The sequence below is a fragment of the Suncus etruscus genome, chromosome 3, assembly GCF_024139225.1.
Source record: "Suncus etruscus isolate mSunEtr1 chromosome 3, mSunEtr1.pri.cur, whole genome shotgun sequence".
In the NCBI taxonomy this organism is placed as follows: Eukaryota; Metazoa; Chordata; class Mammalia; order Eulipotyphla; family Soricidae; genus Suncus; species Suncus etruscus.
In genome coordinates, this window is record NC_064850.1 from 57,584,378 (window position 1) to 57,604,387 (window position 20,010).

A 20,010-nucleotide genomic window follows, 5' to 3' on the forward strand; every position below is an offset into this window, starting at 1 on the left:
TCGGGATATACTCAGCGTATAAGATGACCCCCGATTTTCGGTTGACTTTTTTTGTTTTAAAAGTCGTCTTATACACCAGAAAATATGGTATATCTGTGCTCAGAGCCAGGAGTAACCCCTGAGCACTGCCAGGTGTGAACCCCCCCCCCCAAAAAAAAAGGGCAAGTTCCTTTTAGAAGAAAACTAAAGATCCCAAATGAACTAATGTTATGAATATGCCCTTTCTTTTATGTTATTTAATTTCACTAAGTGGGGTCTCAAACTTGTGGCCCGTGGGCTGCAAACGGCCCTCCGTACAATATTTTGTGGCCTTGCCCTAGAGGAATCTTTTTCTGTTTTGTTTTGTTTTAGTTGTTCGGGTCACACCCCCCAATGTTCAAGGCTTACTACTGACTTTGCACTCAAGGAATACCCCAACTTTGCCTCCTGCGGTCCCCAGGTAAATTGAGTTTGAGATCCCTGCTAAGTACTGAAAAGCTTAAGGTCTTTATAATAGCATGCAATTTTTCTGTCAATGTTCTACAGAATTTAAGAACCATTTTGCTAAGCAAATGTAAAGATCTCATCTTTATTGATTCCCTGGTGGTACTGGGATGGAATACAGGGTGTCACACATGTAAGGCAAGAGCTCTAAACATTAAACTACGTTCCTGTCCTTTTTCTTTTTTCTTTAAAAGGAAAATACTATAAACAGAAACTAGATTACCTAAATCAATTGGTCCTTCTCTTAACCCGTCTAGTTCATATAATCTTCCATTAACAGGAACATAACTGACAAAGTGAAAAGCATCTTCTTCTTTTGCTGTTGTCTTTGCATCAAATTCAAACATTTGCTGTCTAAAGTAAAGAAGAAAAAAGTGAAAGACCAACAAGCAAAGGAGGAAACAGTATTTATTAAGCAGAAAGTTTCTTTACCTGGCAAAACTGTTGTGCACTTGCCGAATCACGTCAGAATTGCTCAGTGCCAAACCTTTCATCTGAAATTATTTTTAAGAGTAGTTTATTAATAAGAACTAGCACAGCCAAACGTGGAAAAAAAATAAGAACTATGACAAATGAAAGCATTTTGGAAATAATGAGACTGTACTCACAGCTGCATCAAAACTTTGTGAAAATTCTTTAAATTCTGATAATGTTTCTCCTAAGTGGACATCTTGATGGGTACAGTTCAGTAACACACTCACTATTGCTTGAGTAGCACAAGCATTATTAATTACCTAGAAAAATACGAAGTCATTACCAATTTGTTTCATTCAAAAGAAACCTTTAACTAGTAACAATAATCCCCCAAATAGCTCTCAATTTCATTTCATAGTCTTCACATAAACTTAATGTATTTTAATTCCATTTAAATTTATGTTGAGGGACTGAAGTATAATGAGTAGGCTATGTACACATATTTAGATGGCACTTGCCATGTGTCAGGTATTTCCCTGGATACTACAAACTAGTTTTCTTTTGTTTTCATTTTGTTTTTGGGTCACACCTGGCAGCGCTCAGGGGTTACTCCTGGCTCTATGCTCAGAAATCACCCCTGGCAGGCTCGGGGGACCATATGGATGCCGGGATTTGAACCACCATCCTTCTGCAAGCAAGGCAAACACCCTACCTCCATGCTATCTCTCCGGCCCCAAATTAGTTTTCTTAATCCTGTCAAAAACCTATTGAGCAAAAAGTAGTAAGATTATCCTCATTTTACATCTCTGAAAGTTTGAGTCACAAAAAGGTTAAATAACAAAAAGCAGGTCGTCTGGTTCTGTAACTTGTATATCAACCTGGTTTGGTTCTGTACCATGAAAATGTCTAAGAAAACAGCTTGCATGCCCTTCAATAGATATATGGCTAAGAAACTGTTGTACATATACACAATGGAATATTATGAAGCCGTCAGGAGAGAAGAAGTCATGAAATTTTCCTATACATCTATGTACATGGAATCTATTATGGTGAGTGAAATAAGTCAGTGGGAGAGAGATAAACGTAGAATAGACTCACTCATCTATGGGTTTTAAGAAAAACAGAAGACATTTTTGCAATAATTCACAGAGATAAAAGAGAGGAGAGCTGGAAAGTCCAGCTCACGACAGGAAGCTCACCACAAAGAGTGATAAGTGCAGTTAGAGAAATAACTACATTGAGAACTAACATAACAAAGTGAATGAATGAGGGAAGTAGAAAGCCAGTCTAGAGTACAGTCGGGGGTGGGGTGGGGAAGAGGGGGATTTGGGACATTGGTGATGGGAATGCTGCACTGGTGAAGGGGGTGATTTTACAGGACTGAAACCCAACTACAATCATGTTTGTAATCAAGGTGTTTAAAGATATAATTTAAAAAAAAAAAAAAAAAGAAAACAGCTTGCTATGGAGAAAGGTTTCATTCTGCTCTCTAATGTCTTGAGACCAGTAAAGATGCTAGGAGGTTAATGTTAGGATTCAAAGAAACATGGTAAGTGATTTTTAAAAATTATAGCTGGGCTAAAGCAAGTCAGGTATGTGCCTTGCACATGATCAACACATGATCTCAGGCACCCCATATGGTCTCATGAGCTTGGTCAGAGTCACTCCTGAGCATTTCCAGGTGTGACCGAAAAACCAAACAAAAAATTATGACTTAGCCCTAATGGCTAAATTTGCTACTCCTTGATGATCAAATCTTTTTTAACTTAGTTGTATGACTGGTGTTTATGCATTTATGACTTTACAGTCTGGCTGTTTGTACACCCTACCTGATTTCAGAAGAAATTTTAAATTACCTTTTTTTAATTCTTACCCCACTTTTTGTATTAACAGATGCTTTTGAGGTCTTATGAATAGCCACTAATTCTCACAATTATTAGTATATAATGTTTGAGTAGTTTTTTTTTTTTTTTTTTTTGGTTTTTGGGCCACACCCGGTGACGCTCAGGGGTTACTCCTGGCTATGCGCTCAGAAGTCGCTCCTGGCTTGGGGGACCATATGGGATGCCGGGGGATCGAACCGCGGTCCGTCTCCTAGGCTAGCGCAGGTAAGGCAGGCACCTTACCTCGAGCGCCACCGCCCGGCCCCTTGAGTAGTTTTTTTAAAACTCTACTCTTTCCATAAAAATGAGTGCTTCCGTGGCCGGAGAGATAGCATGGAGGTAAGGCGTTTGCCTTTCATGCAGAAGGTCATTGGTTCGAATCCCGGCATCCCATATGGTCCCCCGAGCCTGCCAGGAGCGATTTCTGAACTTGGAGCCAGGAGTAACCCCTGAGCACTGCCAGGGGTGACCCAAAAACCAAAAAAAAAAAAAAAAAAAAAAAAAGAGTGCTTCCATAAAAGAGCACCCTCACTTAATTCTCAAACAAGTAATGCCACCATACTTCTATAATTTCCCCTTACAGTATTTTATATTCGAAACTGTCTTATAATTGATGAAAGGAAAGTAGCAAAAGATCTGAAATCCAATTAACACTATCAATATTATATATTTTGATCTGAATCCACCTTTTCAGTAAATCTGAATAAATGTTGATAAGATAAACTAAATTTTATAAACTAAAACTTTTTTAATATATTTTTTATTTAAGTAACATGATTATAGTTGGGTTACAGTCACAAACAGAACACCCCCCCTTCACCAGTGTAACATTCCCCCCTCTCAATGCCTCCCTTCCCCCTTTCCATCCCCTGCCTGTATTCGAGACAGGCATTCTACTACAGTTATTTGTTTTTAAGTTCAGTAAATTTTTTTTCCTTAAAGGATAAGGGTTTAAAAAAATTGTAAAGGTTGACAGTGGCAATTGCCGTTGTTTGCACAGGCCCAGAAAAATATGGGGAAAACGGGAAAGAATCCTTGGCCTGATTACAAGAAGGCCTCAACCCAGAAGTTTATTGGCATTAAAACTGACTCTGGGCTCCAGGCATACCAGTCTGTCCAACCCAAGTCATTCTCCATGGTCCCAGTGAAACTTCTTCACACTTTAGCTGTGTTAGTATCAGGTTCCTATATTTAAAGATTCTGGATTCTATGTATTTCTTTCATTGAAGTCAGGCTGATGTGTGGAGCATCCTCTAGTTTCAGCACACCATTAGATGCGGAGTGATCTGCCCTGCAAGCACGCTGTTGTTGCAAGCAACCTGAAGAGGTTGACTGATGGAGGAATGGAGGATGAGGTCTTTCCCCTTCAGCTCGGAGCATGCGTCTGCCACCCTGTCTAGCCAACGGTTCTGAGGTGAAATGGCGGGTAAACAGCTCGCAGACAGTCATGCTTGTGGAAATATTAGCTTTATTCGGTGGACAAGACTGAAGTCCAAAGCCTCAGCATCAGTTCCTGCCAAAAGCCTCTCGCCTTCCACAGACCCTTGTTTTTATCCCCCAGAATCTGGTATCACCCAATGGTGGGATCAGATACCACCCAATGGTGGAAGCAGAATCAGGTACTACCTGGGGTTGGGGCAGAATGCCAGGTCACACCCTAGGGTAGGGTACAATCACCGATCAGGTTAGGGTCAGTAACACAATAATCCCCTAAAATATTTACATACACAACAGTCTGTTGCTAAGTCTCTGTGTGTTGAGAGCACTCTTTGGAGTAAGTCAATGCCAGAGCAGTGGTAGGTCTTCCCTGGTAGAGGTTTGGATCCTGGTAATGTTATAGATAACTGTGGTTGTTTCCATAGATGGTATCCATTGTTCTGGGGTGTATGGGTAATGCCCATTCTTCTGAGGCCTAAGCCAAATCATTATGATAATGTTCAAGGTATAAGGCCTAACTGCATTACCAAATTTATGTTCCCATCTCTATACGATAAGAACTTGTATGCATATGTATTATTTTTCCATTTTAATGTGCCTATACAAGAGAAACAATGCCACAAGATACTGTTGGTGCATCTGGGAGCCGACGAATAAAGTCCAACATTCCCCGTAACTTGTTTCAAACATGAATTCTATACAGAGATATTCTTCTACCAATATTGCTTATAAAACATATCTCAAAGGGGGAAAAGCAAACAAACAATCAAATAAATAAAACCAATTGGCAAAATTGTCACTATATAAGAGGATATTTGAAAAGAGTTATAGATGTTGTGCTTGCTTCGGCAGCACATATACAAAAACTGGAGCATGGCCCCTGCGCAAGGAAGAGTTATAGATGTTAAGGGAATACATCTGAGATATACAAAGGAGATACACGTGTCCCTTTGATGTTTTAGAAATAGTCAAAAGGGAGGGTGTTGTTTCCGAGACACCACTTTGGTCTGTGATTTGGCCAAGCGAAGAGCGCATGGAGCCATGTCATCCCGTGTTGCCTGCTGAAGCTTTTGACTCCCCGAGAGGCGTTTGCTTCCTAATTGCTGCACCAGTCCCTTCCTTGCCCCCTGAAGGAACGGGAAGCCTGGGGTCTCCTTTAAACTGCTCATCGATGAAACCCACTTGCTGGGACCCTGAGCAGGCAGCCAGGGGTAACCCTGGGGACTGGAAGGAAGGAAAGAGAAGGCTGTGTGGGGCAGCCAAGGCTGCATCTTCCCCTAAGCTTGGCTAAAAGCCTACCGCGTGGAGCCATGTCGGGCCCGTGTTGCCTGCTGAAGCTTCCGACTCCCCCCCCAAAGCATTACTATGAAAGATATGCAATCCACCTTGGCCAAAACAAAAATCATTAGTACAAAAAAAAAAAAGGTTAAATGTGGAGTAATAGGAGGTGGGAGTGAGGGAGTAAAGGAAAAAAAAATGAGCTCTGGGCGGCATTCTGAATATGACAAACAGATCAAACACAATGATATCCAAATATTTGTCTATATGTTCCGCGCGGGGGCGTTGTTTCACAATGGACAGGGTTAGTAAGGAAACTTTCCTGGGACTTCCTAAAGCCAGAACCTCTGTGCTGCCATTCATCATGCTAGCAAAAACTCCCAGCTCCCAGGAAGGAAAGAGATCCTTCAAGAAGTGGATGCCCGGAAGTTCAAAGCCCCCACCCAAACCCTCCCTTGGAAGCCAGGTGGGAAATGGGGAAAGCCTAGGGTAACCCTTAAGCTCCTCATCGGGACCCACCTCGCTGGCTTGTCCAAGCATAAACTAAAATTTTTAAGCTTTAATATTACACCTTTCGGACCAAAGTACCTGAATTGAGATTATGTGGAGATGGGATAGCAAGAGTGAAGTCAGAAATTAAAATTTATATTCTTTCAGACATCCTTTCAAAAATTATAATCCATTAAAGCCACTATGGCGAACCTATGGCATGCGTGCCAGCAGTGGCATGAGAAGGCTTTGCAGCTGGCGCGCAGGAAGGTCCGCAATTAAAATATGCAGCGCATGCCGCATAGTTTTTAGATACTAAAATCTTGTTATTAAGGCTTAATTGACGTGCTGGCACTTTTGAGGAAATTATTTGGTTTTGTGCGGCAGTTTAGGCACTCTGGCTCAAAAAGGTTAGCCATCACTGCATTAAAGGCTGACTCCAGTTCGGTCCCTGGCACCATATTGTTCCCTGTGAACCACTGTGAGCTACTCCTGAACAGTCAGGCCTCTGCCACATGCACCATAGGCCACACCCTTCCAACAAAGAAAAGAAATTCTGGTCACTGTCATTTCTCTTTTGATAATTATAGTAATTTACATTTTCTTTTTTTTTGGCTTTCAGGCCATATCAGGCTGTGCTCAGTGGTTACTCCTTGCTGAGCTCAGATATTGCTCCTGGCTTGGGGGACCATATGGGATACTGGGACCAAACAGGTCCATCCTGGGTCAGCTGTGTGCAAGGTAAATGTTCTACTGCTGTGCTACCACTTTGGCCCAAATAATTTACATTTTTCATGACTTACTACAGCTCATTTTGTGTATGTAATGCAAATACTAATGACCATGTACTTCATTATAAACTATCTTTTTTTTTTTGCAGTTCACTGAAATGCAGTGGTATGACAAATGCTTGGAGTGTGAGGATCCCCCAGGCATGTGTGATACTGCATCTAAAGTCTGGCACATTAAAAACAACCAAAAAACCAGGTTTTAAAATTAGTTTAGTGCCACCATGTGGTTATATGACAGATCACAATTTTTTTTTAAAGTGAAGGTTCATATATTTAATAAAAATTTAACAGGTGAAATGTCATGATTCTCATAAAATTCACTAAAATTAAACATCTACTTTGAAAAAATTTTATTTCAGTTAATGTCACAAAATGTCCTGTAATAGAGACTATGTACCTCAATAAATTTAAGTACTGCAATTAGTCAAATCCTTTACTGGCCCTTACTGCCCTTCTCCATACACTGGCATTTTTTTTTTTTTTTTGGTTTGTTTTTGGGCCACATCTGGTGGCACTCAGAGGTTACTCCTGGCAGGCTCGAGGAAACACATGGGATATCGGGAATTGAATCCAGGTTGGCAGCATGCAAGGCAAATACCCTAACAGTTGCATAAAAAGCAAATAACTTACAGGTGGTTGTACTATCTCCTCGAACCCCAGAGTCAAATGTGCGTGTGTGTTGTACTATCTCCTCGACTCCAGAGAGTGTGTGTGTGTGTGTGTGTGTGTGTGTGTGTGTGTGTTGTACTATCTCCTCGACCCCAGAGTCAAACGTGTGTCTTACAGGTGGTTGTACTATACGCAAATAACTGACAGGTGATTGTAGTATCTCCTCAACCCCAGAGTCAAACATGTGTGTGATCTCCTCGACCCGAGTCAAAGGTGTGTGTCTTACCAGTGGTTGGGTTGTACTATCTCCTCGGCCCCAGAATCAAACATGTGTTTGTGATCTCCTCGACCCCAGACTCAAACGTGTGTGTGTGTGTGTGTGTGCTGCATAAAAAGCAAATAACTTACAGGTTGTACTATCTCCTCGACCCCAGAATCAAAAGAGAGAGAGAGAGAGAGAGAGAGAGAGAGTGTGTCTGTGTGTGTGTGTGTGTGTGTGTGTGTGTACTATCTCCTCAACTGCACAGTCAAACGTGTGTGTGTAAAGTGAAGATAAGATTTTTTATTGAAAATTATTTTAAAAGTGGCAATGTGTTCAAGAGAACCCTACAACAGAGAAACACAAGGACAAGCAAGGGAGATCCACATTCATGAGAGAACATAGGCTGGAAGGGCAGGTCCAAAGCCAAACTTTGAAAACTCCTCAAGAGGTTGTGGGATTAAAGAAATACAATTTTTTAAATTTTTTTTTTGAATGAAAAGGATGAAACCTCAGCTTTATATGCTCAAGACCCTGGGTTTGGTTCCTGGCACCCCACTCTCACCCAAAACGTTCTGTTCATATACAATAGATTCACTGTTAGTTTAAATTGATTATATTTTTAAATGCCTCCTTTAATGTCTAATATGATAAATACAGATAATTACAGATAGTTGTAATTCAAATAGGAAAAAGATCTTTGGGAGCTCAACAGTAGAAGCTCAACAGTATTAAAGAGCATAAACAGGGTTGGAGTTCAGGGGGGGACCCAGGACAATGTTGGGCAGAAGATGACACTCTGATCCACCAGAGTGTGAGGCTGAACAATCTATGCATGAAACCATAATATTAACAATACTGAATAGTACATTACAGTCACTAGAGAACTTTTAAAAAGAAAGAGAAGAAAGAAAGTGAGAGCTTATTGCACTAAAGACTCAGCAGAACAGATTTTAGAATCTGCTCATGTAGAGTCACTCAGAGCTCAAAGCACCCATGGGCCATACCTGCTTGGCAAAAAATATCGTGTCAAGTCTGGAGTCCTGAACCACAGAGCCTGCTGGTTCTTCTCCTGGCTGCCACTTGAAAAGAAAAATTAGTCCATGAACTGGCCTACAAAATAAAATACAAATTAGTGCATAGAACCCCACTTCTCTTTTAAAAGATTGCCCATTAAATCTTAATCAGCTACTTAACAAATACAATGCAAATGAAATCCAACTTGGGGGCATTTGAACAATATTTCTATTGTTAGTACATCACTAAAATTTGGCAAAAAGAAAGCGAATAAAATTTCAAACCACTTCAGTTAAGTAAATGAGTAGCTCAGTCTCCAATCTGTAGATTACTGATTTTTATCTTATATCAGTCATTAATAGATAGAAGAAAAAGAATATGTCAAAACTCTAAAAAGGTATTAGTCCCAGACTGAGTTCCAATATTATTTAAAGTTTGTGTAAAGTGTTTCAAGATAAATGAATGGTAGTGTGTAATTATGAACGATAAGCACCTTCATCTAATTATTGAATTTACAAACAATTCTCAAAGTAAAGTATAAATGATGATCATCTACTTTCCCAAAGGAACACAAGTTCATATGGTTTCTTTCCAGTCTTTCAAAATGGTATAAAGACAGCCACATGGTGCATTTTTAATTGACTTGACTTTCCCTGCTTACTCTTCAATAAACTGATGTTTTACTACACCCACATCTACTGATTCGTTTTTTTGAAGAACAAGCAGCTAGAAGGAAACTACCTTTTTTCATGTGTTTGTTTTTGTTTTGGGGCACACCTGGTGGGGCTCAGAGATTGCTCCTGGCTCTGGCATTCAGAAATCAATCTTAGTGGGCTAGAGGACCATACGGGATGCCAAGGAATCAAACTCAGTTGGTCCCAGGTTGGCCGTGCAAGGCAAAAGCCCTATCACTGTGCTATCAGTCCACCCCCAGAAACTACCTTTTTTTTTTTTTTTTTGGTTTTTGGGTCACACCCGGCAGGGCTCAGGGGTTACTCCTGGCTCCACGCTCAGAAATTGCTCATGGCAGGCTCGGGGGACCAGTGCCGGGATTCGAACCAATGACCTTCTACATGAAAGGCAAACGCCTTACCTCCATGCTATCTCTCCGTTCCCAGAAACTACCTTCTTGCTGTGGAAGATTAAACACCAACCTGAGTTCCTGAGTTCCTCCCTCCCTTTTAAAGCCCACTCCTGTCTTGCTGTGGCCCTGGGGTGGAGAACCTTTCCTAACCTTTCAGGGCTCTCTATTCTCTCCCATAATTCTTTATTGAAACTATTTTGCATCACTCTTCTCTGATAACAGAAAAACATGGGCACCCGGGAAGAGATCAGGGCTTCAATACCCAAGACCTATTAAAGGCACTGCAGCCCAAATGAGCCCCAATACCCCTGCACCTCACATGCAAACAATGGGCAGCAGCCCCCCCTCACAAGCAACACTCTTCTGGCTCTCAATCCCTCTCCCTCATTGCCAAGCCTAGGAAGAAAGAATGAACAAATAGCTGTGAATCACTGCAAAGTTACCAGTCTTTGTGTCCTGGGTTCTTGGTGAGAACCAGGAACAATCATAATATCTCATGGGAATAGGAAAGAGATTTACTGGAGAGAGGATTCAGCCTCAAGTAAGTCAGTCAAGGAAAATAGACATACCAAAGTTTGCTCTTTAGTACAGATTTTTTTTTAATACATTGAAATCAGACTTACTTTAATTTTTCAAAATTCTCAGGCTCTAAACTCCAGATTTCTTCAACTTGGGCTCCTCGGCAACCTGAAAATAGAAATTACTTCTTCAGAAATATAATCTTCTCCTTTTCACATTAAATAATAAATGAAAAAAATGCACATTTGGAAGCAACAAGTTAAAAGGGTAAAAGTGGCAAACTTTGAGGCCAAAGAGACAGTACAGTAAGTAGGCATTTGCCTTGCATGACCTGGGTTCAATCCCACCATCCTGTATTATGCAGATTATGGTCCCCCAGAGCCATGAGCACAGATCCAAGAGTAAATGCTGAGCGCTACCAGGTGTTGCCGGGAGAGTAAAATAGCAAAGTTCACAATCAAATCCTATTATAACTTGTCCTACTTCCTAGTCATTCTTAATGAGACTGCCTTATTTTTAGTCTTTCAAAGTTTCACCCATTTCTTCTCACAGGCCCATCAGAGTGTTCTTTCGTTCTTTAGCCAGTTCCTACACACTGGCTAAACTTTGTCCACTTTCCACTCACCAGCAGTTTCATCTGTGTCTCATTTTAAAAAAATGTTTTTAGACATGTAGTGAACATTTTCACAATCATTTATGCCAGAAACCTAGTTAAAACCCTTATCTGGTAGGGTGGGAGTGAGAGCACAGCAGGTAGGGTGCTTGCCTTACACGTGGCCAACCCAGGTTTGATCCCCAATCCCTGCAGTCCTAAAGCTGTGAATGGATCCCAGTACACAGGAACCAGTACACAGGCCTGCTCCAAGTTGCTCCAAGCAACCTGTCTCTGGGATCCCAGCCAACCTGATACAGCACAGCCAAACATGTGCAAGCACTGCAAAACACGTGCACTACTGCTACTAGGTTCACAACCAATAGTGTAAGCTGCCACCAAGACCCCAAGAAGACCTCAAATCCACACAGTAATGAAAGAGAAGGGGTAGAGCGGAGAGATGGCTAAAATTTGTCATACAAACCAAAACACTGTTCAAATGTAAGACTTGAAATATCTATGTATTAACTAGTACAATATTTATGTGTCGACTAGTACAACTGACTAGTATACTAGTGGTTGTACAAAAATTACTCACAAACTACTTTACCACCTATAGTATAATTGGTCCCCTAAGCACTGTCAGGGATGATCCCTGACAGTACAGAGCCAAGTTTCCTTGAACATAGGTATGGCCTCTAAATAAACAACACAAGTTTGACTGACTGTGTGGCAGGCTATGATGCTATGTTCTGAAAGTTTGCACATTTTTTAAGTTTGGATACCTCAGCTGGCAGTGGTCAAGGGTCACTCTTGGTGGTGCTCAGGGGACCATATGAGATGCCAGAGATCTAACCTATATCAGCCAGGTAGAAGGCAAGAGGCCTAACTACTATATATTGGCTCTCTTATCCCTCTAATGTAAATACTCCAAGAGATCCATTTTATAGGTTTGGCCCAGCCTGTGGTCAGATCATATTGATAAGACCGATAAGATCAGATTGATAAACTGCTTTTGTAGAAAGAAAAGGTGAATTTTATTGGGATTTTCCTCTTTCTCATGGGTCTGTTCATCTTCTAAGAGGAACAGATGTGCTCTGAACTCTTCAAGGAAGTTAGAACTGAGTACTGAAAGGAAAGAGGCTGGACCCCCTCCAGGTCAGAGGAAACCCTCCTTTGCAGTCCCAAATGAGCCCATGGTTGAGCAGGCTGGCAGCAGCACATTCAGAACTCTGGGGGTGCCCTGGGTATAAAGGTCCCAGGGTCAAATTTGTGCATAGCGTCTGCCTTAATCCACAGCAACCCCTGTGAACTTGGACATGGGGAGAACTCCTATAAATATGCATAATATCCATCAGTAGTACAATCCTAAACCAACCAACCGCCAGCAGCTAGATAGAATACAGGCAGGCTAACTTGCCAACTGACAAGCAGAGGAAAGCCCATCACTTTATACTTAACAGATGTTGGAATTTGTAGAATACTTTTTGTACAAAGAAAACTACTTGGCATTTCTGATGAGTTCAATGTGGCTAATTACACTCCACTCGATGATGCAGTGTCCTTTTAATAATTAGTGGGTTGGATTTGCTAGATTAGAATTTCTGCATTTATGCTGATGATGATGATTATAGACCTGTTACTTCCTTTTCTTGTAATGTCTTTGGTTCTGATATTACAGTAATGAGGCCCACACTTAAATTACGTTGTTCAAAATATTCTTCATTATCCTTTAACATTTCTATTTTACATTAACATTTTATTACTGATGGTATCTATTGTCATCTCTTTTCATCATTCTGGCCAGAGATTTATCCATTTTACTGATTTGGGGCAATCAGCATTTGGTTTCATTAGTTTCTCTTTTCTCTCTCAGTAATTTTTTTTTTTTTTGGTTTTTGGGTCACACCCGGCAGTGCTCAGGGGTTATTCCTGGCTCCAGGCTCAGAAACTGCCCCTGGCAGGCACAGGGGACCATATGGGATGCCGGGATTCGAACCGATGACCTCCTGCATGAAAGGCAAACGCCTTACCTCCATGCTATCTCTCCGGCCCCCTCTCTCAGTAATTTAACTGGTGTTCATTATTTCTTTTCCTCTACTAACATGAGCTACATTTCATTAGCTCTCCTTTTTTCCAGTTTCCTAAAGTGAAAGATGAGCACACTTTTATTATAAGAAAAGTAAATGTTGCACTGGTGAATGGGGGAGGGTAATTCTGTTTATGACTGGAACCCCACTACAAATATGCTTGTAATCATGGTGCTTAAAATTAAAAGAAAGTAAATCCAGTTTCCATTATTGTTCCATGTTGACTTAAAATATAAGCTTTTATTGGGGTTGGCAAGGATGGGGAGGGCGCATCCTGTGGTAGTCAGGTTTCACTCCCTAGGTGGGCATCAAGTAAAGCAAGTGCATGGATCCCAGTATTATCTCTCTGGCCTAAATAGCTTCCTTTTTTTTTCTTTTTTTGGAATTTAAATGTCTTTATTGGGGGTACAGGGTGTCACCCAAGTGTCCTTTTAGTCTTCCTGAGATTGTTTTTGTGACTTTTTCTTTTTCTTGGCACTGCCATTACTCTTAATGCTGCACCCAGTTTCTTCAGGGCTGCTGAGTGGCTCCTCCTTAAGGGAGAATTTCCGCTTCTTTTTCTTGGAAACCTTGTTTTCAGCTTCTTCCTGATCACTAGCTGGTGACCTCTTCCTCTTAGGAAGACTTACAGTGACAGTGGTCTCTTCAAGATCATCACTATTAATTTGCTCCTCCATGGAAAATGCCTTTTTCTTCTTGGGTTTGGAGGCAGAGGGTTCTTCATCCATCCCGTTCTCTTGAGGAACCTCCCGGTTTTTTTTCTTTTTCTTCTTTTTGGGCCTTTCACTTGGCTCCTCACACTCCTCAGGGGTAGTGGTCTCAGGGGTGCTGTTTTCTGAAGAGGCAAGGGCAGCTGCGGCCAAGCGTTTCTTTTCCTTCTTCAAGCGTTTCTTCTCTTCCTTCTGCAGTTTTCTGGCAATCTCAGCAGCCGCTTCCTCTAGCTCAACCATTGCCTCCTTCATGACAACCAGATTCTTCCGTGGAGTCACTCCCGTCTCATAGAAGGATAGTCGCTCCTCAACTTGCTCTCGAAGTTTCTCGCCAAACACACTTGTGGGCACCTCAGAGAAGCAATCTATTCGTGAGGCAATACTGCATTTGTTTGCCAGGTATCAGGAGATGCGGCCTTTGTTCATGGCAGCTGCTCGACCAATGAAAGTAGAGTGGAAATGAGTCCATATTTTGGGGTGTTGCCCCTTGTCTTCAAGGCTCTGAAAATATGCTGGACCCTGGGAATCACTCAGACACCAGGACTTGCCCATCATCAAATAGCTTCCATTTTTATGAGTAAATATTTATCACAATTTTTTTTGTTACATCATGTAGGAACAATTTATTATCCATAAAAATCACAGTCCTACTCCATCCATTTGTTTGGGGGACAAAACCCAGTGGTGCTCAGGGGCTACCCCCAGGGGACAATGTGGTAAGCAGAACATGCAGTACTAATGAGGCTTCCTAGATGCAAAGCATGTGTGTCAGCCCATTTAGAGCTCTCTCCAGCCCTCATCAGATTCATAATTTAATAAAAATTCTGCCTAACCAAAATGTTACATTCCGTGAAAATGTCCATTTGCTGCATCTGCAGTTTCCACCTTAAAAATACATTTAGGGTTGAAGAAATAGCACAGAGAGTAGGGCATTTGCTTTGCAAGTGGCTGACCTGGGACCAAACCCAGCATCCCATATGGTACCCCAAGCCTGCTCAAAAAAATTCTGAGCACAGAGTGAGGAGTAACCCCTGACACTACTGGATGTAGCCTGACACCCCAATAAAAATACATTTAGGGGCCAGAGTGATATGATAGCACAAAGGGTAGGGTATTTGCTTTGCATGCAGTTAACCCAGGTTCAATTCTCAGCATCACATATGGTCCCCTCAGCCTGCCAGGAATAATTTCTGTGTGCAGAGCCAGGAATTACCCCTGAGCAAGCCAGGTGTGGCCCCAGAACCAAAAGTTAAATAAAAAAAAATAAAAATACATTGAGAACAGCACATATACTAAATCGACATTTCACTTGGGAGAGGGGGGTTGGGCCACTTTTAGTGGCCACTTCTGGTGGTGTTTCCAGGATGGTGGCCACTCCAGGAAAACCAGATCTGCATATACAATGCAAGAGCTTTAACTTCTCCAAGCCACAAAGATATTTCACTTTTGAGAGAATGATCTTTCCAAAAGCTTTTTAACTCATACAGTTAAACAGGAATAAACTGGCCCTTGGAAATATGGTAAGAGGCAACGACCATCATTTACCTATTTGCAAAATTCTGCGAGTAGAGCCAATCCACTAATAACTGCTGTTTCACTTTTCACATGTGCAGGTGCAAAATGTATTCACATCACTCCCTTAAGAATAACTAAACCGGGCCCGGAGAGATAGCACAGCGGCGTTTGCCTTGCAAGCAGCCGATCCAGGTTCAAAGGTGGTTAGTTCGAATCCCGGTGTCCCATATGGTCCCCCGAGCCTGCCAGGAGCTATTTCTGAGCAGACAGCCAGGAGTAACCCCTGAGCATCGCCAGGTGTGGCCCAAAAACCAAAAAAAAAAAAAAAAAAAAAAAGAATAACTAAACTATTTTTAAGCCTGACTTTTATGCCCAAATGAAATTGAAACGTCGGAGGGTTGGAGAGATTGCATGGAGGTAGTGTTTGCCTTTCATGCAGAAGGTCACTGGTTCGAATTCCAGTATCCCATATGGTCCCCCGAGCCTGCCAGGAGCGATTTCTGAGCATAGAACCAGGAGTAACTCCTGAGCACTGCCGAGTGTGACCCAAAAAACCAAAAAAAAAAAAAAAAAAAAAGAGAAATTGAAATGTCAGGGCTGGAGAGATAGCATGGAGGTAAGTGTTTGTCTTTCATGCAGAAGGACCGTGGTTTGAATCCCGGCCTCCCATATGGTCCCCTGTGCCTGCCAGGGGCAATTTCTGAGCATAGAGCCAGGAGTAAACCTTGAGCACTGCCAGGTGTGACCCAAAAACCAAAAAAAAAAAAAAAAAAGGAAACGTCAGCTATTAACTGCATATTGATTCACTTTAAAATAAATGTGGCTGGTGCACTCTTTAGTTCTTAAATTTAACTTTAGTTTGTCATTATAGTTGAGGATTTGAAGGCAAAATTTCATGAAAACCTACAATCATCTCAGACCCTGTTTATGTCCAAAGCTTGAACCCATCTTCTTGTGTAGCAAAGCCCTCTTCTTGCACTTCACCAATATCCTATGTTTGAAAGCATGGGGAGTCTACATTCAGTCAGCGGCCCCAAGATTTAAATATAGAGATGATTTATTTACTCTTCTCTTTATAGGTTTAGGTCAGGGGCCAGAGCAATAACAAGAGTGGGGCGAGCATTTGCCTATGCAGTTCAATCCCCACCACATACCATCTGTTGAACCTGCCTGGTGAAAGCCCTGAGTACAGAGCTAGAAGTAAACCCTACACATAGGTAGGTGTGGCCCCCTAAAAAAAATAAAAAACCTCTTAGGTCAAATCAATCATTTCAGCCTCCATTCTAAGAGACTTATAATTGCTCCCATTTCATTCCAATCGAGCTTGTACAACGACTTATAAAACACTTATAATTATAAAAGTGTCCTGTCAACATCCAAACATCTAAAGCATTTAAGCCACAGTGACAACTATCCAAATCATACAAGCTAACCATTTAACCTCAGTTCATCAAAATGCCCTCCAGTACATTAAGTTGGTTTGGTCACTTTTCCCAGTGGGCTCTCTAAAACACGTGGTGGTAGATTTTAAACTTTGGGGGCCACACCCAGCGATGCTGGGGGGAGCGGGGGGAACTACACTTTCTCTGGGCTCGAAGCTAATGTCCCACAGACTGATAAAGTGCGGAAGATCGAACATGGGCACCCAAATGAAAAAGCAGTCGCTGGGCCATCATCTCTCAGGCTCAGCAAAACATACAGACTGTCGCAGTAACTTGGGCTTTTCCTCCGGCCTGGGCTCTGGCACGATCTTAGTATAATCTGTCCGGACTCTTAACACGGCAATCAACACACACCATCGGGTGCCCCGTTGGGTTCCTTCGAAAGACAGTCAGTCAGTCCTGCTTGATTCACATCAGAGAACTCCGGGGAGATAGGCGAAGTTCTACAGATGACGCTGGAGCCAAGAGGAGGGCGGGCGGGCGGACGGGCGGTGCACGTTTCCCCAACACGCGGCTAGAACTCCTTCGTACTTGAGGAAATGTCAAATTGAAATGAAATAAACGATCGGGGGTGGGTGGGGGGTCGGGGAGAGGGGCTGATGAGAGGAGAAAGCATGGACACAGAGCGCGATCCAGCGCAGGTAAAGGAATGCGGCGAGGAGCGCGAGCATGTGGCTTGCCAGGCATGAGGCGGACCCGGCCACGCGCCTGTGACATACACACCAACCACATGGGCCCGGGGGGCGCAGCAGGGCCCGGGAGGCGCGCTCGGGGCATGGGGATGGGCGTCGCGTAGGGGCGCTCCTGATCGGGCTGGTGGGTCCCCATTTAGCGGATCGCGCAAATCGGAATGGTCAGCACCAAGGCGCTCGGGCCCAGGTCCACCCACCCTGCGTGAGGCGCGCCCAGGACGGAAAAGGGAACCAGGGCTGCAGGGCTGCAGGGCTGCAGGCACGGCCGTGTCCGTCCCCCCGGCCCCAGCCAGCCAGGACCAAGCCGGGACTCGCGCTGCTGCGAGCCCAGTCTGCCCAGTCCCCCTCTGGGCGCTCACCGAATCCTTTAATGAGCTCCGTGAAGACCCCGGGGTCGCTCTCCATAAGGCACCACTCCCCGGCATTGCCCGACATGGCCCCGGCCGGCCACGCACCGCACCGATCCGCGCCGCACCGCCTCGCCTCGCTCTGGCGCCTGGTTGGGTGCCGTGGCCCGCGGCGCCGCCCCGCGCGCGCAACTGCGCGGCCGCCGCTGCCCAGCGCGCTCGCCCGGCGCGGCGCGGCCCGGCCCGGCCCACGTCGCCCCGCCCACTTCCCGGCAGCCTCCGCGCGCCGTCACCTGCCGCGCAGCCAACAGAGCGGCGCGTTGGAGGACGCTCTAGCCCGCGAGTCAGCCAGCCTGGAGACCGTCGACGGTGAAACTTCCTAGGTAGGGCCCGAGCGGCTAAGCCGTGGGGGCGGGACCCGAGCGCTGAGGGGCGGGGCTGCCGAGGAAACATCCGGGACCTCGCGGTGCGAGGGGGGGGGGGGAGTGAGTGGGCGAAGGCAGGGCGAGGCCCGAAAGGGGCGGGGCTCGGTCCTGGGAACCCAACCTGGAGGCTGCGTTGAGGTTCAGGGCGAGTCGGAGCCGCCGCTGCCGCTGCCGTTGTCGCTGCAGTCTCGTCATCGGGCTCGGAACTTCGGCCGCCGGGCGCCAGGTGAGGCCGAGCACGGGCTTCGGCCCCTTTGTGCGTTGGGAGCGGGCCTGGAGACGCGCGGGAGCGGCCTCGCTGCGGGGATCTCGCTCTGGAACCCGGGCTCGAGGCCCGAGGCCCGGCCCCGCTCCCGTGTCGACCGCGCCTGCCCGCTCTTGCACCGCCGCCCCCTGCTGCGTCGCGGGGAAAGCAGATCACTCCCTCGCCGGGTTGTCCGGGGAAGCCCGGGAAATAAATCAGCGCCCTCGGATGTGTCCGGAGATGCCAGCTAGCATTTGCTAGGTTGGATTGAAGGCCAGGGAGGCAGCCCCGGGTGTTCCCGAGCGCGGAATTCCCGAGCAGTAGCAAAGGAGCCTGCCTTCCTCCTTTTGCAGCTCTTCTCGAACAAAGGCGAACGGCCGGGGGAGCATTTTGTCCCGGGAGTTTATTTAAACTGGGAGGAGCCCTGAGCACCAGGGTGAAGGGTGTTACAATGGCCTTGGGAATCTCGGTGCTTGTGATCTTGGAGGAGGTATTGGGTCCCTCGGATGATTAGGCCCCATCTAGGTTCCCCCACCCCCTTGAGACAGTCCAGACCAATAATTCCTTTTTATTCTTCATCGCCCCCCACCCCGGCCATATTTTTGTCATTGTCCTAGCCTGGGTGCCCCCACCTTTTGTTCCTATCAAAAGGTGGTCAAAAAGACCATACTCTGTATTTATCTTGGAAATAATCAGTCTTCCCCCCCACAGTGGTCCTAAAATGAAATGATAAGGTAAAACATCTATCCCTGTTCCTAATCACTCCCCAAAAGAGATTCAAAAACTGCTCTCAGACTATGCAGAACATTAGTGTTACATTCTTTGAAGAATATATATACTATATGTATTATATACTTATACATATATGTATGTAACTTGTTTTTACATTTTTTTTATTATATTGTTTTTGCATCGCCTGGAAAGCTCCAAGTTCTGAGAAGGCATGCAGAACAGAACACTTGAGGAGACAGAACTTCTATTCTATTCCTTACTGCTTTTCTCAACCAGGCCTCCTGTACTTGGGAGTTGGAGGGTCTCCTGTGACCTGTCTTATGAAGTCAAAGCAGAAAATCCCAAATCCCGATCCTCCCTGTTGCCGGGTGCAAAACCACAAAGCGGGTTTTGTATGAAAACAGGCCTGGCCACTTTAAGGGGTAGAAGCCAAAATTGGTATGAAGTATGAAGTAATCCAAACAAAAATAGAAGCTCATTTCAAGAGGGCCCTGTAAAGTGTACTTAAATGGAAATAGGTGCAGGGGTGGAGATCATTATTGATTCTAACAATGCCAACATTTCAAAATCCAAGATGTTGGGGGGAATCTCAGGTTTCTGGGTTGGTTGAGCAAAATGAGATCTGGCAACCAGGAGGCCGAATGTGCCTTTGAGGGTGGTAGGCAGGCATTCATCTGCCACAGTGCAAAAACTCATTCATCACATTTGATTGCGCTCCTGTCTCTCACCCTCAGAAAAAGTTCTTTGAATTTTCAGTTCCTGTTTTTCCAGTATTATTTCTTTTACATTGTTAGTCAACTTGGAGTGTTAATGAAAAAAAGAATAAACAGCGTGCTTGTTAGCCTGCCATAAATGGGTAGCAGTTTTCATTAGGAACTGCTCAGGAGACTTTGGAAAGTTGCTGAGATGCATATGTCTCCCCCTAAAATGTAGGAATCCTTAAACATGATTTTAGTAT

At 44.2% G+C, this 20,010-nt stretch overlaps 1 protein-coding gene across 2 annotated transcripts in view; it reads right to left on the minus strand.

Annotated features, from left to right (window-relative positions):
* UCHL5 (ubiquitin C-terminal hydrolase L5) overlaps nt 1–17,839 on the minus strand; it is a 47,059-nt gene extending 29,220 nt beyond the window's left edge. The window contains exons 1-6 of one of the 2 annotated variants that reach the window (XM_049769735.1): nt 17,664–17,839; nt 10,368–10,431; nt 8,651–8,756; nt 1,092–1,217; nt 916–977; nt 707–837 (exon numbers count right to left, since the gene is read on the minus strand). In XM_049769735.1, the coding sequence (XP_049625692.1) occupies nt 707–837; nt 916–977; nt 1,092–1,217; nt 8,651–8,756; nt 10,368–10,431; nt 17,664–17,739 (565 nt within the window). In that variant the 5' untranslated portion in view covers nt 17,740–17,839. The remainder of the gene's footprint in view (nt 1–706; nt 838–915; nt 978–1,091; nt 1,218–8,650; nt 8,757–10,367; nt 10,432–17,663) is intronic. The other variant, XM_049769734.1, reaches the window with a different exon arrangement.
* Between the last annotated feature and the right edge of the window lie 2,171 nt (nt 17,840–20,010).